The sequence below is a fragment of the Asterias amurensis genome, chromosome 10 (assembly GCF_032118995.1).
Source record: "Asterias amurensis chromosome 10, ASM3211899v1".
NCBI lineage: Eukaryota > Metazoa > Echinodermata > Asteroidea > Forcipulatida > Asteriidae > Asterias > Asterias amurensis.
In genome coordinates, this window is record NC_092657.1 from 18102055 (window position 1) to 18122201 (window position 20147).

Below are 20147 nucleotides of genomic sequence, written 5' to 3' on the forward strand. Positions count from 1 at the left end.
GTTGTCATGACCTTTGTAACAGCAGAAGCAAATAGTGTTAGCATTGCTAGTTGTTTGCAGACAGGATATATGTGCATATTACAAGGTCTCTGCCAGGAGTGTCTATTGAAGTTTTATCAATCAAACATGTGTTATTTCAGATTATACAAAATACTAGCACATAGATTGAGTTTGGTCTTTTTAGCCGGGATGCTAAATATTATGTGATTTGTATAATAGCAAATAATTGTTTCAAAATGAAGCCCGGCTGTTTTGTACGCGTTTTGCACTTTGCAATTGAGACTTTTCAAGATGGTGGTCTTCATGGTTGGATTGCTTTGTTGGGTTTGTTAACAACCAAAGTAGCTTGGTGTAATTTGGTAAAAAGGTCTAGGTATGATGTTACCTACACTACAAGAACAGTTCGTCACATCAACTTGGTTAATTGGCTGGATGGTTGCTTTTGTCAACGCTGGGGGATATTTCGCAGGTAAGCAGAGATTGAGTTTATTGTGGGTTACGGCATTCAGCCCCAAACACAAAGTTGTTATTTGTGTTGGTAGGATTCCAAAGGGGACGAACTAGTTTCTCAGGATGCTTGCTACTTGTGTACCTATTATTATTTTGTATTGTTTGGTATGAACACAAATTACTAAAGCAGCAGCTGTTGAAAGGTCATTATTAAAGGATTTGGGTGCTTTTTCAAAATGTCCATAAATTTATATTAAACTTACAGGGTTTGAAGATAATGATAGTGGAAAGCTTCCCTTCAAAAATTACTTACTGAGGTGCTGTATTTTTTGAGAAATGAGTAAAACAATGTAATGAAAATACGTTTGTAAATGCTTAAAATAATTTTCGTCTCGATCATGAGACGAAAATTATTTTCATGACATTGTTTTACTCATTACCCAAAAACTACAGCGTCTCAACACGTAATATTTTCAGGGAAGCTTTCTACTATCATTATCTTCAAACTGCATGTGTAAGTTTAGTGTAAATCTGTGGACATTGTGTTTTTTGTCCTACAAAATGTACATACACCCTTTAAAGGCAGTGGACACTATTGGTAATTGTCAAAGACTAGCCTTCACAGTTGGTGTATCTCAACATATTCATAAAATAACTAACCTGTGAAAATTTGAGCTCAATTGGTCGTCAAAGTTGCGAGATAATAATGAAAGAAAAAAACACCCTTGTCACACGAAGTTGTGTGCGTTTAGATGGTTGATTTCGAGACCTCAAGTTCTAAATCTGAGGTGTCGAAATCAAATTCGTTGAAAATTACTTCTTTCTCGAAAACTATGGCGCTTCAGAGGGAGCCGTTTCTCACAATGTTTTATACCGTCAACCTCTCCCCATTGGTCGTCACCGAGAAAGGTTTTATGCTAATAATTATTTCGAGTAATTACCAATAGTGTCCACTGCCTTTAACTTACAAAACCCTAACGTTTCAGCAGTTGTAGAATGATCGACTCTTTGCAACTCACTGATACAATGGTAAAATTTATTTCAATACCGCAATTATATTACAAAAAAGCACAATAAGTTGAAATTACCCAAGTAACACAGTAACATGAGATAATACAAATAATTGGTGCACAATGTATTAATAATAACCGGGAGAATGACAACATTTAGGAGTAAGGTGAAGCAGAACGCTTTTGTACCATAACCTATGGACAAACAAACATAAAACCACGGAACCGTGACAGGACAAAGGACAAAGGAAACAGACAAGACAACGAGACAAGGCCAACACAACTTACAAGTTACACCTTTTGAGACTATGAATAAGAGTCAAGGAACTGAGATCTTAGGTTTTTAACAAACATAGATAAAGACGGTGAAGATTTAAAAGAATCATTTAAACTATTCCACTATTCCAGTATTTTTTACCTAAACAAGATTATGTTTCTTCTATTTCGAGTGTTGTCCTCGGTCAATGATATTACGGCGGAGGTTTCTCCAGGATGCATGTGGACACTTCCCCCGCTGTCTCAAATCCATTGTCCTTTTTTTCAGCAGATCGACATAGGTCAGATGGCCTCGACCTCTTTGAGCTTGACTTTGCTTGGGCTCCCAGAGCACAAGCTTGCTGGCTGGAAGCTCAGGGTGGCGTTAGCAGTGCCCTGCAAACCTCAGTCTTCTAGCGCAGATTTTGGCGCTAAGCTTGGGGAACCCGAGATAAAGGTCTGTGTTTGATGTTCTTCGCTCCCGATACCAAGCACATGGTGTAGCATTCTGGTGTAGCAACCGTGAAGTTGTTTATGTAGAACAGATGTTAATGTCCATGCTACGCACCCATAAAGTAGCACTGATTCAACAGTGGCCACGAAGAGCTGTACTTTCAGGTGTTTACTCATCTTTGTACACCATACATTTTTCATGCTGTGGAGTGCTTTCCAGGCCAGAGCTTTCCTAACTTTGATATCCCTGCTTGTGTTGTCAATCCATGACCCTAGATATTTGAAGTCAGCTTGTCTTACAAGTTTGTCCCCATTAATTGCTTTGAGGCATGTACCCTCGTCTTCCGTATTGTATGCCATGTACTTTGTCTTCTTGATGTTCAAAGTCACCTGGAAATATTTGTTTCCTTTAAAACATAACAGTATAGCTTACGAACAATAAAACATTTTTTTTAGTAATTGTTTGCCACGATTTATATGTTTAAAACATATATAAATTTGTTTGGGGGGCTGACTCCGCCTACCCCTTTTGTGACGTCAATCGAGGCGGACTTTGCCTGCAAAGCGTATAGTAAAAACACGTGCAAAGTACATGTACGTCCAAGTCGTGAGTTGGTACATTGCAAAAAGTGTTTTTCTGCATTCAGCAGCAATACACCTGGTCGGCATTGCCGGAAAAAAAAAAAAAAAATCTTTTTGAAACGTACAAACTCACGACTTGGTCCGTACATCTACGTCACGAACAGCGCCCTCTCGGGTTGGGGTCTACTGTTAAAGTTGTAAATAACATAAGAATTGATTTTTTAAAACCTTAGTTAACTGTTTATTCACATTCCACTCATCAAAACACATATAAAAATTATTAGTGACAAAAGTTTTATTTTGAAAAAATACCACTTGCAGGTGACTTTAACTGCAGACCCACTTTTTGTCATTCAGTCTCCACCCTGTCAAGAAGCTCTTTTGCTTGACTGATTTGCTCTGTAAGTAGGGCAATGTCATCTGCAAAGTCCTGTCTGTCTGTAGGTAAAGTAGGTCCTAACTCTCCTACTCTGTTTGGGGTTGATTATAAAGCCAAGATTCTACTTTGACTCAATTCGTATTGTTTTGAGTCAGAATAATTTGGGTAAAGGAGTCAGTTTTGTGTTTTGTTGGGGTTTGTGTAACCCTTTTTTTTTTTTTAAGACTAAAGCATGTTTATGTTTTCTAGAAGGAAAGTAGCTAGGGGTTTGCTTGAAGGCATCGGACACTGTTGGTAATTTCTAAAAATAATTGTTAGCATAAATCTTATCTTGGAAACGAGGAATGGGAAGCTGTTGACTGTGAGAAAAAACGGCTCCCTCTGAAGTAACGAATTTTGTTTTAAGAAGTAATTTCTCACTAAAATATTTCAATTGAGTTCGAGGCGTCAGTTAAGTCGAATTCGATAATGTGAAAGCACACAACTTGTGCTACAAGGGTGCTTTGTGTGCCATTACTCTCTCGCAACTTGGACGACCAATTTTTGAGCTCAAATTTTCACTGGTTTGCTATTTTAGGATGTTGTGATACCCCGATTTTCAAAGGCGTCCACTGCTGAAGGCACTGAAAGGGAAGGAAAAAATTGCGAAAGAGTTCACGCCAAAAGCTTGCTAACGGCCGCCACTTTGCCTGCAAACACAAGCGTAAGAACTCAATAATCATGCAAGTGTTCATCCTTGTTAATGTTTTTATTTATTTCAAAGGTTCTTTTCCAAGTTCACAGCGTAATCTATTACAAAAATGCCAGGTTAACGCATCCCAGTGAGATGCAATACGTTTTACTTTTCTAATTTACTTTTGAAAAACTTACTTTCATAAAAGGTATCCTAGCCACGCCACTAAAGGAGAGATTTGGCGCTAGGACTGTGGTGACAGTGAGTGGATTGGAAGCTGGTATCTCCATGATAACTGCGTCATTCCAATCCTGTTTATATGCAATCACCTTCATCCTCACCATGTTTTCTTTAAAGATGAGCTATAACGGATTTTTGATATAGCCAATATTACTATTTTTGTACAAGAAATGTAAAATAAGGACTGATATGTTAGTAGTATTCAATAAAACCTTTTCCTTCATGCAAAAAAAAACACAAATTCGCGCGGCGTACTCCGACCCAGAAAACTCAGTTTCGGCAAAAGCCGGTGACCCACGAACCATTCATACACAGTGTGTGACGTCACACCACGTACCGAAGCTCTGTACACAGTGTGTCAGGTCAATCGTGTGCGTGCATTTTGAATGTGGAATAACATCGGACACTATAGGCTGCATTTTTTCGTCACAAAAAACAGCGAAAATGTCCGATGGCAGCGAGTCTTGGGAAAACCACAGTATAGATGAGGAAAAGGCATTTCAGGGAGGCACTTCAGAGGAAAGTGAGGGCTCTAGCGATAAGGGGAGCTCACCGGACGATTGAGAAGCCGAAGACGTGTTATGAGTACATGTAGTTAACCAGCCCGGGGACGATGATCGTCAGGCCGAAGACGATGAGCCAAACCCTGATGATCGACGGCTAAAGCCAGACTGGTAAGGCCACAAAACGTTTCATGAACTATACTGAATGATGCTTCGTTTGATCAGTTTATTTCTGCTTCATAAAAATAGTTTAAGGCTATCCTTGACTAAATTAAAACATGAACGAACATGATGGACAAGGTTTATTGTTTACCTCCATTCACGTTATAATACATGTATGTGAACAACACATGCACTGACTTAGGCAGTAGAAATGTGAGGGGAGGGGTAATTTTTGTCTTGCGTTTTATACTTTGTTGGCAAAATTCATACACTATCAATTTAAACTGATATTGTAGATAACTCATGTTGTTGTTTTTCTCCACCAAGTAACTGCGTGGTGGTTGACACATGTGCATACACAAATATCTCATGTACTTGCATGTAACTGCTACTTTGGATTATGATTGCCTTCTGGCATGGGTATAGTTTTAAAGCAATTCAGGTACACACATACAATATTGACACGTGACCATGCAAACCACAAATCTGTTAATAATTTTGTATGAATTCTTTTGTTAATAATTTTGTAAGAATTATTTTGTTTTGTTTTACAGAAAATATTGCAATGTTGAATATCAGCAAGTGGTGAGCTTAGGACTATCTCGGCCGTTCAATCGCTGCCACTGACATCAAGTTTGATGGCAGCAACACGAAGGACGTTTCCAAACCCTCATGTACAGTACAGTGGAAGGATTTTCGTATCCACCAACGGATTAGGCAGCTTTGCTTTGGTTTAGTCGTAACAATTTTCCTAGTTATAATGATCCGGAGGGAGTGAGAAATAATTTTATAAGCATAATAATTTATGCATACATGTACATGTATATTATTTCTTTTTGTGTCTTTCAGAGGGGTGGGTGGTTCAAATTGATTAATTTAATTTGAACCACCCACCCCTCTGAAAGACACAAAATGTAAATTACTATGGCTTAGGTGTGTGGTTCAAATTGAATAATTTAGCACTTATGTGCAATAAACTTGCCACCTGTTGTCAACAATACACTATGATTAACATGGTAACAACATTCAACTTGGTTAGCAGAAATATAAAAACAAAACAAAAAAAACAGAAGCCTACATGTACACCTCCATAATAACGACAACACTAAAAATGTATGTATTTGCAAACGACAGTAGTTTATTTTTGAGTCTAAAATATCAAAATTGAAAAAAGGTTGCCTAGTGATAGCGAAATCATCTGAACATTCCGTCTTCAAACAAAGTTAACTATACAACCCTGTCAACGCCCCTCCCCCTAATAAAAAAACCTAAGACATGTTATGTACCTAGTTAGCTGTGGTTCTCTTTGTAAATTGTAAATTAAGTTGTACATTAAAAGAGTATAATAAAATCATTGTTTACAGACCATGTCATTCTGTTTTTAAACAAAGTTGATTGTACTACCCTGGTTACCCCCACCCCCAAAACAAAAACAAAAATAATATAAATATAAAAAATAAAATAAAACACCCACATCATTTTTGGCTTTTGCGGGTCATGGGTGCATACTTGGTCTATACCAGGCATTCTACAATAGTAAGCGCAGAAATTTAGCCTTTCGACGTAAGCAGAGAACGGTGGTCATGGCGCAGAATTTGGTGGTGAACAGATCCATGAAATTGGGCACAGGTCATTCTTCCTTCAAACAAAGTTGATTCTACTACCATGGAACCCCCCCCCCCCTATCAAAAAAAATAAATAAATAAATAAATGTGTACAGGCTAGGGCCCAATTTCATGGATCTGCATACTGTAAACAAAGAATCTGCACTTGCGGAAGCAGGGAATTCTGTGCTTACATCAAGCGCGTTTCACAGGTTACCAGCGAATTTTGGCTTTTGCGGGTCATGGGTGCATACTTGGTTTATACCAGGCATTCTACGCTTACAAAGTGAGCGCAGAAATTTAGCCTTTGGACGTAAGCAGAGAACGGTAATCATAGCGCGGAATTTGGTGGTGAACAGATCCATGAAATTGGGCACAGGTCATTCTTTCTTCAAACAAAGTTGATTCTACTACCATGGAACCCCCCCCCCCCCACCCAAAAAAAAACCACCAAAAAATCTATGTGTATATACAGGCTAGGGCCCAATTTCATGGATCTGCATACTGTAAACAAAGAATCGGCACTTGCGGAAGCAGGGAATTCTGTGCTTACATCAAGCGCGTTTCACAGGTTACCAGCGAATTTTGGCTTTTGCGGGTCATGGGTGCATACTCGGTTTATACCAGACATTCTACGCTTACACAGCTAGCGCAGAAATTTAGCATTTGGACGTAAGCAGAGAACGGTGATCATAAGCGCAGAATTTGGTGGTGAACAGATCCATGAAACTGGGCACAGGTCATTCTTTCTTAAACAAAGTTGAACCCACTACCTTTGACCCACCCCCCCCCCCAAAAAAAAAAAAAAAAAAAAAAAAAAAAAGCTGCTCCATCCTTTTCCGGCTGGTGAAGGTTGATGTCAATGACACGGGGGTTACACATCAGCTGCGGATGGAGTTGTTTTCATGTTTTGTCACCCTGCTGACAATGAACAAGTGCATTGTGCATGCATTCTTTGCGTATCTGTTTATGAAAAATAAAAAACAAAACCAAATAATCGTTATGTGGGATTTCTTGAAAATTTACAAGGCAGAAATACAATCTCGGAAGGTTTGACGTAACATCATGAACTGACAATCTCTCTTTGAGTTGGCGTAGTTTTGAAAAGAACCTTACAGGAGTTAACGCAAAACCAGAACAAAAGGAGTCCACATGCAACAAAACCAAGGGGGCAGGTTTTCTTTATGTCTGATAAAAACATGACCTCCAACCACCCCCTCCCCCAGATCTACACCTAGTACAAAACTGTTCAGGTACAGATCAGGGTGGGTGGGGGGGGGGGGGGGGACTTCTTGCGATTCAACACCCCATCCCCTCCCCCCCCCCCACCTTGAACAGTTTTCAAAGGGGCAGCTGAAAAACTAAAAATGAAGAAATCATCTGATCCTCTGAAAATTTGCATGCATAGGCCTACTACTTACCTAAAGTGCTATTGAGAATCTTAGGTCTCCATTTCTAGTTCTGGCTAGCATGTGTCCGTCCTGCATTGTCTTCGTCCTGCATTCTCATTGTAGTGTAGAGCTGCGAGTTATTTCTATCAAAAAAATACAAAAACAAAAAATAAATCAAAAAACTAGTGCTGAAAAAGAACTGGCCTTATTTTACAAATGCAAATAAAAATATAGTAAACACTCCATGTAATTAACCGTGCCAAGCCAATAATAAACAACAGCTATAGGAAAACTTCACACTAAACTTCTCCGGAATTGGTAATTCCTGAATTAGGAAAAAAAATGACCATGGATGGGCAATTATATGGATGGGAGTTTGAACATATTTTTGAGCTGTGCCTTAAAAAAAAAACACGAACAATTCTTAGGCAGCTTTGGCAAAAACAATGTCCAGCAATCCAGCATAGACCAATATAAATACATGTCAGCAAGGCCAATAAACTGTTAACTGTAACAATCAACTTTTTAAATGGATTAATATAGTGTTCACACATGTTTGAGCATGAACTTGCCAGAAAGTGTAAACCAGGGCATAAACATGCCAAACGCACTGGGTGGCTACATGGATTCATCACTCAACAGAGTCAATACACTATGTAGCTATTTTATGGTAGTCAGATTCAGAGCATGCACATCGTGTCATTTGACAGCATGATGATTGTTCCTTGCATGAAAAGGGTAGAGATTGTTTACTATTTTTCTTATTATAATTACATGTACATGTATTGGGCCTGAATTAATAATGGAGATAGTTTCTCAGTAGTAGATTTTTAAAAATTATTAACAAGTACTTACCAGGCTTTTCTCCCTCTCTTTTCTGTAATGCCTTGATTCTTTTGCTGTTCCACGGCCACTTGTGACCAGGGCCACGGCAGTGGGACCCCCCCCCCCCCCCCCGACGTCGTAGCATGCACAAGCAGCACTGGCTGGGGCCTGGTGGTAGAAGATCCCCCTGAATTCTCTCGATGTTTTGAAATTTTGAAACTTCTAGTGCATCCACAAACAACCAAATAGTCGGCAGTATTTATAGCTGATACACTAGAAACAAAAAGCTTCGTAGCACACACGCACGACTATAGTGTGGATGAAAACGCATACACAACACACGGAGTAACATGGCGTAATCTTTGTTTACTCTCGTTGCTTCATGGGTGTGACGTCACCATTTTTTGACCACGTTCATGACGTCCGCTGGTTTACAAATCCGCTTTGGTTTCAGTGTTGGTTTAATAGCCGGGAACCAGTACAGGGCGGGAAATTTCAAAATCGAAGAATCGAGGTCAAATTTTTTTGGTCAAATTGTAGCAAAATTATTTGGAGAAAAACATGACCACAACAATAAATTGATAGCTGAACACAACATAAACAAGTTCTGATAGTGATTTTAATGTAGGAGTACCATTATAGCTCATCTTTAACAAGTTTGCTCCTTCTGAACAGGTGTCTTAGCTACGCCTCTAAAGGAGAGATTTGGCGCCAGGACTGTGGTGACAGTGAGTGGATTAGTTGCTGGTATCTCCATGATAACTGCGTCATTCCTATCCAGTTTATACGTCATAACCTTCATCCTTACCGTAATTACAGGTAAGTAAAGGAATGAGTGATCACGAAAACAATTAGATATAGTAGCGAAGTTTGGAGAAATTTCTTAAATACGAATACAAACAAACAAATCAATACCTCTAGACCTTTGGCAAAGTGCACCCTATGTTTGTTACGCATCTTTATGTTTGACACGGGACAATGTGTATGACGTCATCGGCCACAATAATTTTGAAGTCTTATACAGCGCACGTACCAAGATACGGCGCTGAGTGTAATAAGGGAATCAATGTGTGTTGAATTTGAAAACCGATTCAACACACTTTGATTCCCGTTCATAAATACCTTTTCGGTCAAAAAATATCAACACTTTTTGGTCAAAAAGTAAACTAAATGCAACAGTTATAATTGTTCAATGATTTATTTCAACACAGCACCCCTCCAGCTATGAAATGGTAAGGCCCTAGCAGATAAACAACTCCTTATAAGGGAATGCTGTGCGCGTCGCGCGTATCGGGATGGCAGAACTATTTCAGCCGTCGCTCTCGACCAATATGAATGAACAAACTATCTTATAAGCACAGGTGCAAGCTCGCGTGTCACGCCCATATCAACACTTTTGACTGGTCATAATCAAAGGTTTAAACACACCCACGTGACGCGCTGTGCACCAATGGACCGATCCGACTTTCCACTAAGCTCCGCCCACCGCAAACTCGAGCAAGACACGTGTACGAAAACTCCCAATGACATTCTGCACGATTCTGCCAAATATACGCGCACGCATGACCGAGTTTGTCCGACCACAATCATTGCTGTGATTGGTCAAATGGGTGAACGCGCACAGTTTGATTGATAGGCCGGATCGGTCCATAGGAACAGCGAAACTGTCTGAGGTATTTATATATCAATCTTTCAATAGGTTTTTTTATGGTATACATTTTGAAACCCTAGAATGTAGTAACTTGTAAGGGTCTGCAAGGTGCTACGGCACATTCAGAACACCGGGGCGAACCCCTTCTCTGATCAATAAGTTCTTTTACATGCGTTACACCGCACATGGGACCAAGGGCTTTACGGCCCATCCCAAGGACGCCACAAGTGTCACGACTGTGGGATTCGAACCCACACTATGCTGATCAGAAACACCGGAGTTTAAATTCGGTGTTCGTATCCGCTCGGCCACGACACTTCCACGATATATGGGGCATAATTGTAATCATCTTTATTTCTTTATTCAAATCATAAGTTGTTTGTAAAAAATTGTGTCCTCTACATTTGCATGATCAGCCATTGGCATCTCCTACGTGATAACGAAGCATCTGATTGGAAGCTATTTTAATAAATCCATCACAACAGCCTACGCTATGTCTTCCATTGGCAACTCCTTCGTCTTCGTGGCGTTTGTGCCCTTGATACAGCTTTTCCTAGACATCTACGGCTGGAGGGGAACAATGCTACTACTTGGGGGATTATCATTACATATCGCTGTTTGTGGAGCTCTGGTGAAACCACCTGCAGCTAGTAGGAGTCAAGATGGTTATGAGGCAGCTCACACAGACGAGGAGCAAGAGACCAGGGACGATGATGTAGTACCAAGCAACCGCTGTGGCTGGCTGTTATTGTTTTGCCAAAGTCTACTCACAGAGATACATTCCAGCTGGGATTGTTTTAATCCATATCATTCTTGCTTGTCTTGTTTGTGTTCATTGCGATGGAAATGTTACATAATACACTATCTCGAAATGATTCACACTGGAAGACGCATCACATTTTGTTGTTGTATTGGTAATAGGGGGAACAATAGCTTCCATTGTAATCGGTCCATTGTTTCAAGCTGTGCAGGTTGTCAGCGCATACGTATGGATTGCTGGATCTCACTCGCAGTCGTCATGTTTTATGCTGTCGATCCATGGTTGCACCATATTGCTGAAAACATGTGCATCGATACATTTTAAAAAGAAACTTTTTGAGAACTGGCGTTTTGGAGGTAAACAGTATTACATAGGCTGTCAGAATTTGATTTTGAGCAGCAAATTTTATGTTTAAACACTCTAGTAATTTGTTGCAACAAATTTCAAGGCTTCTTTTTAGCTAGTGCTTCCTGTGATTGGGCGCTGTACTACATACAGCTCAACCAAACTTGCTCCAAAACTGTCTTTGTGTGTGTTTTTTTTAGTCTACTTGAGGCTCTAGTTTTGTTAGTAAACACTGCATTAAGGCCCACTGACACTGCAGGATCTTTTTGAACTGAACATTTTAACAATTTGAAGGTGTTTTTAATAATCGTTTCTCTGAACCTATACCTGAAGTGGTCTTTAGTAACATTCATACTACTTCTTCCATCTTGGCCATGCTCGCTCAACTGTGCCAAGCAACAACAAAATACTCTACAAGGGACTACATGCTTCTTGAATGGTGATCTGCTAACTGAACAATGACTAGTAACAAGGGTCACATTGTGTTACTTCTGCTGCTTTCATGGAGTTTCTACAGCAGGACACAATGTACTGTATACTTGGTTCCTAGTTTTACTGCAGGTATACGTGAGCTTAAACATATACCTTTTAAATATGTAGGGCCAAGAGTTCAATATTACGACAACTCAACTTCAACATTTCAGTCATTGGTTCAATGTGGTGATATTGATCCTAAACCCAGGACCAACTACACAGGACTCGATTCGCCAGTATTCCAGTCGTTATCTTCACAGTGTTAGGGCCAAATGTGACAAGCTAAAAGTTCCACCACCAACTTGGAACATCATCAAAACTCTTGGACTTAACACCAAACCTGCTACTCGTCGAGGACACCGTGGTGGGTTGAAGACACATCGAAATGCTGTCAACCTCCAACATCCAATTATCCACAATAACAATAATGTCAACAATGAGAAGATTGATGTTTTAATACGCCCACGTCTACCTGCAGCACCAAGTTTTCAAGAAAAATCAGCCATAAGACTCCAATCAAGATGTCTAACAAAGGTAACAATCACGACGACTGCTCGTCCCAAGAAAACATATTGCTAACCTACACTGTTCCTGCTAAACTCTAGATCAATAGTCAACAAATTTGATGAAATAACTATGGTAGCCAATGCCAACAATGCTGATACCATAGCTATTACTGAAACTTGGTTACACCCTGATTCGCCTCCCGACCAGTTTGCCATTCCTGGATTTTCTGCTAACTTCAAATCAAGAAGCAACCGCCAGGGTGGTGGAGTGGCTTTTTATGCTAGGCACTTTTTGAAAGCGAGGGAACTACCAATACACGTTCCTGATAACATTGAAGCTCTTTGGATCCACATGAGACCCCCTAGACTACCACGTCAAATGTCATCTCTTATTACGTGTGTTGTCTACTTCCCACCAAGGAGTCCTCATGCCCAAGACTATATAGATCATCTCATTGCAAGCATTGATTCTCTTCAAGTACAGTATCCGGGTGCTGGAATTTCTTTGATTGGAGATTTTAATGACTTGGATATCCAAGGATTTTTACAGGATGAGCGTTTTACTCAAGTTGTCTTGCAGCCGACTAGAGGTCTTAACATTTTAGATAAGATTATCACAAATTATTCTTATCTTTATTTTCAGACTGAAATTTTATGTCCAGTGGCTAGAAGCGACCATAATTGTGTACTTTGGGTGCCTAAAGACAAAGTTGTAAAAACTAACCAAGTTAGTCGCAAGAAGACTGTACGCCCATTGACAGACAGTGGCCTCAGGTCATTCGGTTCATGGCTCACTAGCCATACCTGGGAAGAAAACTTGCAAATCGATGATCCATCTCAAAAGTGTGATCTACTATGCAAAACAATCCAACAGCACCTTGGTGTCCACTTACCTACTCGCAATATTCGTTTCCACGCGACCGACAAGCCATGGATCACGGCCGAAATTAAAGCGGTTATAAAACAACGACAACAGGCTTGGCATCAAAACAACCGGCCCTTATGGAGTCATGTGAAGACTAGAGTCATGCATGCTATCTCGTCAGCCAAGAGACATTACTACCAAAATAAAGTTCGTCATCTGAAGACCAAGGACCCTGCTGGCTGGCACCGACAAATAAAGTTACTCACCCAAGGCCGACGAGATCAGCCACCCATAACTGTTCCTGGGGTTGATTGCAATGGACAGTTTGAACATGTAGATAATTTGATAAACAATCATTTTATATCTATAGCTAAGGACATTCCAAGTATTGATAGATCACTATTACCTCCCTATTTACCGTCACCCATGCCTTGTCCGTATGTTCAGCCAAGAGAAGTATACAAGGAAATTCGTCAGCTTAAAACTAACAAGTCTAGTATTTCTGGTGATTTACCTGTACGTATATTGCGTGAGTTTGCTTATGAGTTGTCTTTCCCACTTACTGACATTCTTAACACTTCCTTTGATCAGGCCAAAGTCCCTGAACAATGGAAATGTGCTGAAGTAGTACCAATCCCAAAAACTAATCCTCCGACCATTGCTGAGCTGAGACCAATTGCACTTACCAGTTGTTTTGCCAAAATTACGGAAACCTTTGTAGGTAAATGGTTGTTGGATGACGTTGCCGGGAAAATTGATTTTAACCAATTTGGCAATCAACGCAAATTATCCACTTGTCGTTATTTGGTAAAATTGTTGCATCAGTTGTACGAAAATGCAGACAACCCTAAATAAATTTCCACCATTGTTTTAACGGATTTCTCTAAAGCATTTGACCGAATTGATCATCATATATTGGTTCAAAAACTGCTTCAGTTACAAGTACGGCCATGTATTGTGTCCTGGGTTATTAGTTTTCTTGAATGTCGTAAGCAGCGTGTGAAGTATAAAGGAACATTTTCCTCCTGGGAAACAATTCACACTGGAGTCCCCCAAGGAACAAAGTTAGGCCCAGTATTGTTTCTTATTATGATCAACGATGCTTGTATTGATGACAACACCCCTTACTATAAATATGTTGATGACTTAACCTTTGTTGAAAGTCGAAATTATGTTCAATTACCTCATATTCAACAGTCCTTAGTCAATCTACAAAACTGGACTTAATAACATGAAGTTAAATGCAGCCAAATGTTGTACCATGTCAGTGTCTTTTGCCAGAAACTTGCAACATCATGAAATCCTGCTCATTAATGACACTCCATTAGAAAATGTGCATTACGTTAAAGTGTTGGGTGTGATTATTCAAGACAATTTAAAGTGGGACAGACATGTCAATGAGATAATCAAAAAATGTAACAGAAAGTTGTACATGTTGCGTTGTTTACGTTCTCATAATCTACCTGTGAACGATCTATTGGCAATTTACAAGGGTTATGTTAGACCTGTTTTAGACTACTGTGTTCCTTTGTTCAATGGTAATCTAACTAAAGAGCAGGTCAACAAACTGGAACGTAATCAAAAAAGGGTGTGTCGGATAATTTTTGGTAAGAACTATTCTACTTATAGGGAAGCTTTAAATGTGTGTAAACTTGAAACCCTTGAAAACCGTCGAGACAAACTGTGTAGCGATTTTGCTTATTCAATCGACTCCCATCACATGTGTAGAAATTGGCTACCTCCCCATAGAAACTGTCAGATTAATTTAAGACACACCAACAAATATGACCCACCCAGATGTAAAACAGTTCGCTACAAACAAAGTGCAATTCCTCAAATCGTCAGTCTGTTAAATACCTTTTAATATAGTTATGTGTGTATATTTAATAATTGTGCCTACTGGTTTTTTTTTTTTTACGAATGTATTTTTGCCAATGAATATCTAATAATAATTTTTATCTGATGTCCATTTCCTTGTTAACTTCTACTTAATGTAATTTTTTAAACATATTATTATGATGTTGACATGTGCAATTCAGTTTTTTTAACTGCGAGTCATGTTTTAATAAACCATTTTTGAATTGAATTGAATTGAATAATGGATGGAATGTTATGGCGGATGGGGTACCTCCATCGACATCTACGATTCCACCAACGGCAGCGGCGGTGCATGGGGCAGTGATGCCGCCGACAACGATCGGTGAATCTTTCAATACACCAGTATTTGTAAGTTCCGTTAGCGCGTTGGGCTAGATAGCGCGCCACTGCATAGCGTTTGTGACGATCTTGGAGCCGCCGCGCCCTTTTAGCGTTGCACGAAAAAATTTGGAAGGGCGAGTTTGTGATTGTTATAACTATGGTATTCTGCGTTGACGAGATGAACCGTATTTTAGGCGCTTTGGCTTAATTTGCCAACAACCGGGGAATATGTGCTGTTTATTTAACTGTGCTATATTTGCTTTAATTTCAAGTTCCTTTGCAAACCTTTTATTTTAACGCTTTTGGTTTCGCGGTACAGCCTCGTCCGGAAACCTGTATGCAGTAGTAGTTTTGGCGACCTCGCGGATTTAGCTACGGCCGGAGGTCAGTTTTGCTATTGGTTGATTTACTGTTGTTGATTTCGCGGAAATCAGTTTGGCTTTACTTGCTTTATTTATTACTTTTGATTTCGCGGGTGAAGCGACTACCGGGAATCAGTTCAGCTTATTGGTTTGCATTAAACACATTTTAGACGATCTTGCGGATGGCAGGCAACAGCCGGAGATCTGGTTAAGCTTTATAAAATACAAGCATTTTGTTATGGCTTGGCTCATTGCAGCATGAACAAATAAAAGGCTGCCCAGGCCACTCTGTTGATCGAGCCAATCTGTTTCTGTGTCGTATGTGGTAATAAAACCGGTAAATAGGGTGTACGTTGTGCCATTGTGTAATCATTTCTAAAAAAAAACACAGCACCTCATGAAGTAAGATTTCACCGGAAGCTTTCTACTATTTTCAAACCGTGTAAGTTTAACCACAATCGAGGAACAAAATGTAAGATTTTAAAAGTGGCAAGGATAATGGTTTGTTTTTGATTATTCAACAACTTAGCAGTTTGGCCCCCTTTTTGATTGGTAAGTGTTACCGTTATTCTTAATCATTTTACAGCCCTATTTATCGAGGCATTATGTGATGGCCTAAAACCTTTTTGTATCGACAAAGATTCGAACCCACAAACCGATTATCTTTGCCACTTTACTTTGATTCCAGTGCAATAAAGACATTCAATTAAAACATGCAATTGAAGTAAAATCTAGGTCTAATTTTTTTGTTAGCTTGATAAAGTTACGTTTAAATAAGACATTCTTAAATCAGAAGAAACCATTATTAAAGCTTGAATTCTTGAGTATCAATATCAGTAAACGTTCATTGCTTTTTGCAAAATGTTTTTTTTTTTTTTTTTTTTTTGTATTGTTGTATTTCATTATTTTCAATACATTATTTGTTTACTCAGAAAATAGTAAAACCCTAAGTCGTCCAACTCGTTTTCCTGGTCGTTAGCATTTTGATGTTTGTTTAATTCATCAAAAGAGAATTCTAGCATTTAACAATGATTTCAACTATTACCATTAATACATACATCGATATAATAATACATAATAACTCAACAAATGTTGAAAGGTTTAAATCTTCTCATGACTGATTATATAATAAGGTTACCTAGATAAAGATTATTGATTTCTCATTTGATTGTGATTTGTTCAGAATTGAAAGCTTTAACAAATCGTCTGCGATAGTGTAAAGGACCTGCTTGGTCACCAGATGTAAATTAACTCCGTTGCTTACAATAGCGAACTATAAAACAAATACCAGTTAATGCCCGCTACCATCGTTTGCCTTTAACTTTTAAAGGTCAGTGTTCAGAAATAAATGTTAATTATAATAATGTTCTCTTTGTTCAACAGATATCTTTCTGGTACCATTTTAGTCTAGTTTATCATGTTTTGCTCCACTAAAACCAAGAGACTTTGTAAATTTTTGAAAACTGGCAGTAGGAGAGCTCAATAATGATCTACTTCTTACTTAAAATTTAGTTGAATGATTTTTAACAAGTAGCTGTGACCTATATTAACCGTTAACTATCAAGTGTGTTCATGTGTTTGTCTCGTTTTGAGTTTGCTTGCTTGTAATTCTTATTTGATTACATTGACACATACCACCAACATTGGTTGTTTTGTTGACAATTTCCATGAGTTTTGCGGATTATTGTTTTATCCCCTAAACCATTTCAGCTCTCTGTAGACAGACATGTTGTCACTTATAAGTCACTATAACTTAATCCAAACACTCACAACAACTATATATCTTCCATCTAGCCATACATACCCAGCGACCGGGATTTGAATCCAACCCATTGCCTTAGTTACTGAATTTGTTAAACAATTAACGGCAAGTACCACCACTAAAATAAACACTTTTCCCCTAAATTTAGGAACTTTTCAAAACAATTACAATTGAATTACAACACTTAAAATCAGAAACCCTTCTTAAAACAAAGCTTTTTTTTTACCACAGTTTGGTAAAACGTAATGTTTCTTTTAAGGATTTTTGCCATGTTTGCTTTGTTGACAAATATGAAGCTGTTGTTATTCTTCTACTCAATCGCAGCTTTCATGTATTTAATTTTAACAACATTTCTTTTTAAAACTTAGTCTTGAAAATGGTTTATGAGATGACAATTTTACCAATAATTTACCATATTAATCAACACCAATATAATACTACCTTAACACACAAATATTGATAGGTGCAAATATTAATTAAAATAAGTTAAAATTTAGTGAAAATTGCATGTGACAGAAGTTCTTGAATCAAGCTGAAATGTAATACTTAAGATTGGAAAACAAAAGTTTTGTAAAAGTATTTCCACCTATGTAAAAGCACAGGTACAACTTCTCTGTTCATTTATCATTCAGCAGTCGTTGTTAAAAGTTGTATACATAATGATATGTTTGAAGGTTTCTGTTCAAATTTCAAGAACAAATCTTTCCCTTGCAAGGCTAAGTTGTTTGTCCAACTGGAAACGGAACTGCATTGTTTGACAAATTTGCCACCAAAGTAGTCCTGTAACATTCACTGCAGTTGGTTTGCCTCCATGTAAATTGACCTTGTGTGACAAGGCCCTTACAGTATCTCTAACGAAATGACATTAAAACCATCGAGAATTAGGCATGGGAACACAATGTAATCATTTTCCTTCAATGTTGTTATGGTATGTTAGGGGGATGTTGATCAACACAAAGCTCGTGACTTGTTTTAACAGACTTGTTTTAATGTAACATATACAGGTGAACAAACTGAAAAGATTAACGTATTACCATGGCAACTGTTTCATTTTACCATGGTACGCATTGTTTGATATGGCTGTTTGACAAGTTAGATTGCTGAGTAAAAGGGACAAAACGCTGTGCCGTTTTGTTTGTAGAAAATAACAGTCAAAGTATTACATTTGCGTGATTTTGATAAAGTCACTGAACATTTATCTAAAGTTATAATTTTTTAAAGCGGCAATGCTTATTACTTAATACTTCTTCCTTCCGAATTGTGCTGAAAAGTTAAATAATCCGTTCGCTATATTCATAAAACCCTTTTAAATTTGTTGTTTACATCAACCTCTACAAGAAACCATTTTTAAAATTTGAACTCTGTAAAATTCAAATCAATTACAAAGGTTTTGTTTTCCTTAAGTTAAACCCCACTCATTGCCCATAAATTCATTTCTACCTGTGTTTCCTCTAAATCGTAACGTAACTGTAACTTATTTAGCAGTTTGTTTTTTATGTTTACGAAAAGTTTATTTAACTTTACATTAATGTGATAACTTCTTCTGAATTTTAAATATGGTTTCAGCAGCTATCTACGAAATACAATTCAAAATTACTTTGATTAAAACAATGCTTAATAAGTGCACAATATGAATAAATAAAGATTTTAGGGCAAACATGGCCAATTCAACTACGTAATCTAAAAAAACATTTTTGAGCCAAGTAAAACACCAGGTTACCAGTCATGCTGCATTCGATTTGTTTTAGCTGATAGACCGTATTGAATAACCCTTTTTGCCATGAAAAGTCGCCATCTTGTATGGCAAACCGTAAATGAGTATGATAAATAATGCACAAACATACTAGTCTGCGTTTCTTGATCTTTTGACGGTGAAAGACCAAATTTTAAACGGATTTTTGTAACACATGTTTAAGACTCGGCTGAACAGCTTTTCGATTTAACAAATAAACGCACCAACATGCGATTGTGCGTTTCCTAATCGTTTGACCGTGAATGGGCTTAGAACATTTTCATCCTGAAATATTTTTAGCCACGAGGTGGAGATTGGCGGCGAATTTTGATTTCAGTCTTTACAATACGAGACCCATTCCATTCAGTAGCTCTAATAACTCGTTTGTATGGACCCTTAGTATCACCAGGTTGGATATATTCAGCGTTAAGGTTATTATCTACACCAGGTATACCAGAGCATCTATTAAACCACCATCCTCCTTCACTATTCAGACCTGGGCAGTTTGTGTCGTTTTGGTTATTATCTGTACGATGGTGAATGCTGAAGGCTTGATTGTTGGCAGTCTCAAGAATATCATCTGGAAAAAACAAAATAAAATACAAATATTATTTGATGCTCTTTTAAAGGATTCAGGTACTTTTTCAAAAATTAAGTAAGCAATTTTTAATGTCTGGTAAGCTTTTTTTGAGAAAAGTTACTGCACGCGTATTCTAGAATATAAGTTATATCAAAGGTGTAAATTAGCAGGCTATACTGAAAGGTGTAAATTAGCAGGCTATACTGAAAGGTTTAAATTAGCAGGCTATACTGAAAAGTGTAAATTAGCAGGCTATACTGAAAAGTGTAAATTAGCAGGCTATACTGAAAGGTGTAAATTAGCAGGCTATACTGAAAGGTGTAAATTAGCAGGCTATACTGTTTCAAAACACTTTAATACAAGGCTTGCTTTATACACGTTTCA

General features: G+C 38.2%; 2 protein-coding genes across 2 annotated transcripts in view; one reads left to right on the forward strand and one right to left on the reverse strand.

Moving 5' to 3' along the window:
- The first annotated feature begins 378 nt into the window (after window positions 1–378).
- On the forward strand, window positions 379–12336 carry LOC139942763 (uncharacterized). Its single transcript, XM_071939553.1, has 4 exons — window positions 379–469; window positions 9203–9346; window positions 10595–10893; window positions 11884–12336. Exons 1-4 carry the CDS (start codon window positions 379–381, stop codon window positions 12334–12336), a joined length of 987 nt encoding a protein of 328 aa, XP_071795654.1.
- A 5054-nt stretch (window positions 12337–17390) lies between these two features.
- LOC139943188 (uncharacterized) overlaps window positions 17391–20147 on the reverse strand; it is a 43235-nt gene continuing 40478 nt past the window's right edge. The window contains exon 16 of the mRNA XM_071940004.1: window positions 17391–19763. Coding sequence (XP_071796105.1) covers window positions 19480–19763 — 284 coding nt within the window. The 3' untranslated portion in view covers window positions 17391–19479. The remainder of the gene's footprint in view (window positions 19764–20147) is intronic.

What these genes read in the sequence shown, in the direction of transcription:
- LOC139942763 (XM_071939553.1), top strand. Translation starts at nt 379, where the DNA reads ATGTTACCTACACTACAAGAACAGTTCGTCACATCAACTTGGTTAATT. An exon ending in CATCCTTACCGTAATTACAG is followed by an intron (nt 9,347 to 10,594) that starts GTAAGTAAAGGA and finishes TTGCATGATCAG; the next exon opens with CCATTGGCATCTCCTACGTG. An exon ending in AAGAGACCAGGGACGATGAT is followed by an intron (nt 10,894 to 11,883) that starts GTAGTACCAAGC and finishes TTAAATATGTAG; the next exon opens with GGCCAAGAGTTCAATATTAC.